This window comes from Vollenhovia emeryi, unplaced genomic scaffold (assembly GCF_000949405.1).
Source record: "Vollenhovia emeryi isolate VEMERY1.0 unplaced genomic scaffold, V.emery_V1.0 DF939141.1, whole genome shotgun sequence".
NCBI lineage: Eukaryota > Metazoa > Arthropoda > Insecta > Hymenoptera > Formicidae > Vollenhovia > Vollenhovia emeryi.
Genome location: NW_011967225.1, coordinates 1,487,517 through 1,492,802, shown reverse-complemented (window position 1 = coordinate 1,492,802; position 5,286 = coordinate 1,487,517). Strand labels below are relative to the sequence as shown.

The window sequence follows — 5,286 nt, the reverse complement described above, 5'->3', positions numbered from 1 at the left end:
GAAATTGACCAATCGCAGTCGATTATTCTTACGACTACAACTCTGCGACTCGCATTGTAGTGAATAATGTAAAACGACTGCACGGTTCGCCATCTATATAATATACATGCCCGGGTAGGGGGGAGGGGCGGCATTGTCTCATCGACGCGCGCTCTCGTCGCAATCTAGCCTCCCGTGACTTCATGACTTCGTAGTTCGGTGACGCTCTCCGAGACAACGGACGAATAAAGGGTATCGGGCGAGCGGGGTGTCGAGCGTGTGCCCGAACGACGAGAGTTGGCTCGCGCGCGCGAGTGAGAGGACCGGACGGACCGGACAGTACAGTACGGTACGGCGCGTTACGGCACGAAAGTACGGAAGAACGAGAGAGAGAAAGCAAGCAGCGCCATCAAGCAGCGTGACAAAATGAATCGCGAGAGGCGGCTGTGAGGGGGGAGGGACCACCGACTTAAGTCCACGGACACACCACACAGCCGAGACGAACCGCCGACCGTGTGCGGTAAATCACGTCCGCGCACGGCTGGAAATTGAATTAGCCGCTACGATCGAGCATAACCGCGGGGCCACGCACCCGTGGATCACCGGCCGGTTGGGTCCCCACTCCCCCCAACCCCCACCCCCCCACCTCCCGCGGAGAGTCGGCTGGCGAGGCCGACGAGAGCCGACGTCGGCGACGACTACGACTACGACGGCGGCTCGAGCCTTCTAGAAGAACACGACGCTCCGTGGGACGGAGTCGTGGAGGAGAGAAGAGGGAAAAACTGCCGGAGGACTCGCGCGACGGGGCGCGACTGCGAGCTCTTTGCGTGGGGAAAATATCGTACGTATCCGCGTGCGGACGGCGCGCACGTCGGCCGCCGCCGCTACGGCGTCGTGTCGGGGCGCCGGAGCGACCGGACGGATCGTCGCGTTCGCACCCTTTGTTTATGCGATCGGATGCGCGCGATCCGCAACGCTCCTCTCTCTCTCTCTCTATCTTTTTCTCCGTCCCGCCCCATGCGAAGAAACGACCCCCGGATTTATCGCGCGCCCCCGTTTATCATTCGCGATTGTCGCCGCGAGGATTCACGCGGCTCTCCACGACGTCTCGTCCCCGACACTTGGCAGCGCGTACCGTGGACCTGCGCGCACGCACGCTCGCACACACGCGTACCCTCGCGTCCGCGCGCGCGCGAGTATGCGCGCGTACGTGCCTCTCGCTCGGTGTGCGGCAAAGCTGTCAACGCTGTCAATTCGCAGCCGATCGCCCGTTGCCCGTCGACGAGTTGGCCGCGAAGGTGGGATTATCGATTCCCCGCCTCCTCGACACATGCCAGGATATCCGGTTTGTAAATCGCGGTGCGGAATGACCGCTCGACAGCCAGCATTGTGTTTTGTGTAGAAAGGGTGGGAGAGAGAAAGAGAGAGAGAGAGAGAGAGAAAAGTTCTCCCGACGGTATGCGAAAGATGCTGACGAGATGGCTCGAGATGATTTTCGCGTCAGCGCGTCTGTTCTTTGTGGTTTAATGCGAGATGATTTTGCAACAAAGAAAAAAATTACGTTCAGTGATCATTTTCGCGTGCGGACGTGTGCAGACGTTCGATTAAGGTTCTGTCGCGACACGAAGTACAATTCGCTGTTACGTTAGTCGTCGGACTTGAATTCGCCTCGCAAATCGCGCGTATATTTGTAGAGAAACAAATAGACGAGTGAGAGAGAAAGTGGAGTAGCCGTTTCATTTCGTTAAAAACTTGTAAGATCGAGGAGTCTTCTCGAGCACTTCGACTAATAACAAATGATAAAGATGTCGTCTTGAACGTTAATCTTATCGTCGGATGAATTTTCGGATTTCAATTCGTGACCGGTTTTTCTTTTTTTTTTCTTCTTTGCCAACACGTTTGGTACACTTGGTGCAAGAGTGACGAGCTTTAGTAACCCCGCAAATTTCTTTTCCTCGCAGATCTTTGCATAAACAATGGCAGCGCTACCACGGAGGATCATTAAAGAGACTCAAAGATTAATGCAAGAACCAGTTCCTGGTATCAGCGCCGTGCCAGACGACACAAATGCTAGATATTTTCACGTAATAGTAACGGGACCTGAAGATTCGCCATTCGAAGGTGGATTGTTTAAGCTCGAATTGTTCCTACCAGAAGATTACCCAATGTCTGCACCGAAAGTTAGGTTTATCACAAAAATATATCATCCAAATATAGACAGGTAAAGATGGCAACTGTGACATATCTATCTCGATTTGTCAAATGCAGTCTCGATTTTATCAAGTTACCTCTAGCGTCTCTTGCGTTTTGTTTTTTTTTTATCAAGTTACTTCTGACATTTCTTGCGTTGCGCGCAAGCCAAGAAAAACAAAGTCGTACATTATCTCTGCTAGACGTAAATCTAATAATAGGTCGCTCGTGTATATTTGTTTAAAAAATTGATCAATTAAAATAAAAATGACAAGAGCGGATCGTCTACTCGCTACTGTCCCGGCACGCTGCGACACTTCATGATCTAGCTCGAGATTTTATCTGTAGATTGAACAAGATTTTCCTGGATATCCTCAAGAACAGACGTAAATCTAACGGTAGATTACAATGGAATTGCTCGTGTATATTGACTTGAAAGATTGATCAATTAGAACAAAAATGACAAAAGTGGATAATCGACGTCTCAGTATGCTGTAACGCTTTAATGTGATTCCTCTCGACTTGTCTGTAGATTGGGCAGGATTTGCCTGGATATCCTCAAGGATAAGTGGAGTCCAGCGCTTCAAATCAGAACAGTTCTGCTGTCCATACAAGCGCTCCTAAGCGCACCGAACCCGGACGATCCTTTGGCAAATGATGTAGCTGAACTTTGGAAAGTTAATGAGAGCGAAGCGATACGTAATGCCAAAGAGTGGACCCGAAGATACGCTATGGACAACTGATCTCAGCCTTGTCAGATCGCCCACGACAAAGCAAAGCGACGTTACTCCTACCTTTCCCAGACTTTTCATCACCTTACCCGCACCAACTGCGTATCCGGCACCTGTGTCCACAATTTTGCTATAAAAATAATAAAAGTTTTGTAAGAGTAAACAGAATGGATATTTTCTATATCGTGGGGGAAATGCAAAGCACTGTTGGATTTATTCAATCGCTCATTGAGAAACTTCGTAAATATCTTCTTCCTATATTAACGTTGCGTATCCGCAAGAGGAAGCCTCTCTCTGTGAGAAGACGTGGCGAGATATGTTACACAAGTTTGAAATTATATTAAGGAAAAGTATGCGACATACAATTCTTTCAATATACAGATATATGAAACTAGTGAAATTTGCAACTAATCCTTTTTTTTTCTCTCTTCCTAATGTGTTGTTTAAAAATGAGATCGAGAAATCTGCGTTTTAACATACATTTTTTTTCCTTTATAACAAATTTATTATGTGTATGCTAACTGGTTGTCTCTGTCTAATACACCATAGATTTAAGTATCCTTGCATACGTAGAATAGAGAACGATAAGACCGATCAGTAATAGCTATTATTTATCTCACATGTCTTATAGGTATTAAAGGAGATACACGAAAGCATTTTCAATCTATGTAACTTAAGCGTCTTTCGATATCTACGACATTATTTCATTGCGAGGTGTAGATTATCGCGAAGGCTTTTTTTACTTTCAATATAATAAGGAGAAATATATTCATTTGATTTGTGCTCGGAGAAAAGGTGAGCTACGAGTGAATAGGAATCTTCCATTATGTTAATAACGATTGCCAATTAATTGCTTATAATATGTAAATATAAGTAAGGAGCATAGAAAAATTCTTTATTGTGTCTCGCAATGAACAAATTTCTTTGTTCGTTAAGATACAACTATACAATAAATTTTAACATAGAGAAAATCGATCTGATTAAAACAGATAAAAACAAGGTTGTTTTATGATGATTGCTTGTTTAAAGGAGACAATGTAAAATACATAATTACATATATATATATATACATATTTTCCATTTGATAAGTAAAGATAACGATCGTAACAAGAATTGAACATACGCAAAAAAAAAAATAGTTAAATTTACATACGTTGCACATTGTGTAAGTAAATAAATAAATAGAAAAATAGTAGAAACAATATCTTTATAACAAAATGGTGGCAAAGGAATATAGTATATATATATAGATATATATAGATAGAAATATTTAATATTTATCTATATATATAGATAGAAACATTTAATGTAATTATTAAATATTAAATATTTATCTATATATATAGATAGAAATATTTAATATAATTATTATAATGCATTGGGGCTCAATAAATTAATCTTAATATCGATATAATCGGCTTAATAAAAATGTCAATGGTTTATACCTAATGTACGTTTTATTGCATCAAATGTGAGAAAAAGTACAACCAGTTAGTGTATATAAGTATTCGTAAAATGGAGAAATTACATTAATAAAACCCCCTTTTTTTAAATACTTATTACAACAGAGAGGTTTTGTAATCTAAGGACACGGGAATAGGTTAAAACAATTGTAGATAATCTGCAATAATAAAGAAATTATTATTAAGAGTTTGGGATATATAGAATAATTATTCTACTGTATGCATTATCACGTTGTGCCAGTGCGGTACGAGACATTTTCCAAGAGCTACTATGGAATAATTAACGTACGTAAATTAATAATTAACATCCAGAAAAGTTGAATGCCACTATATGTACATTTGACTAAGTGTAATCAGCACTTATGTATTTAAAATATGTTAGCTTCCTTTTTTTTACGTTTAATCATTGCTTTGCCGAAATATGTCAACCCACATGATAAAATTTACAGTATAAAATTTCAGTTTAGATTGACTTGTATGTAGCAAAATTAGTAATCGAATATGGAAGCTAATAATATAATAACAAAGTACTAATAGAAAGAGAACGAGTAAAACTGATTTCTTTTCTATAAGTATAATGCTTGGATGATATGACACGTTGTATTTCTATTATAACAATGTGTATTTGTTACGTCAACATTAACTGCTAAAATGAATGTAAAGAAAATCGTTATGACATTTTGAAAGGAAAGGAATGACTCTGGTTGGTGCTTCTACTTTCCACGATATTAATAGTTTAGATAATTTTAGACCGCTTTTATGAACAAGCTTCATAATGTATATACCTCATTGCTTCACATGTCATGTGGAATATTTTGAAGAAATAAAGCCTTTAAGAGAGAACAGAAAAATAGAAGAAAAGCTATATCGTTTTCATCGATGCGTCATGCCGTGCTTCAAAGTGACAGACAACCACGTATGAA

General features: G+C 41.4%; 1 protein-coding gene across 2 annotated transcripts; it reads left to right on the top strand.

Moving 5' to 3' along the window:
- Positions 1–616: 616 nt before the first annotated feature.
- LOC105567026 (ubiquitin-conjugating enzyme E2 N) lies at positions 617–3,300 on the top strand. 2 transcript variants are annotated; one of them, XM_012021535.1, is made up of 3 exons: positions 617–820; positions 1,941–2,200; positions 2,702–3,300. In XM_012021535.1, exons 2-3 carry the CDS (start codon positions 1,956–1,958, stop codon positions 2,910–2,912), a joined length of 456 nt encoding a protein of 151 aa, XP_011876925.1. In that variant the 5' UTR covers positions 617–820; positions 1,941–1,955; the 3' UTR covers positions 2,913–3,300. The 2 variants fall into 2 exon arrangements, with proteins under 2 accessions (XP_011876925.1, XP_011876926.1); XM_012021536.1 differs by lacking the exon at positions 617–820 and adding an exon at positions 1,150–1,324.
- The last annotated feature ends 1,986 nt before the right edge of the window (positions 3,301–5,286 follow it).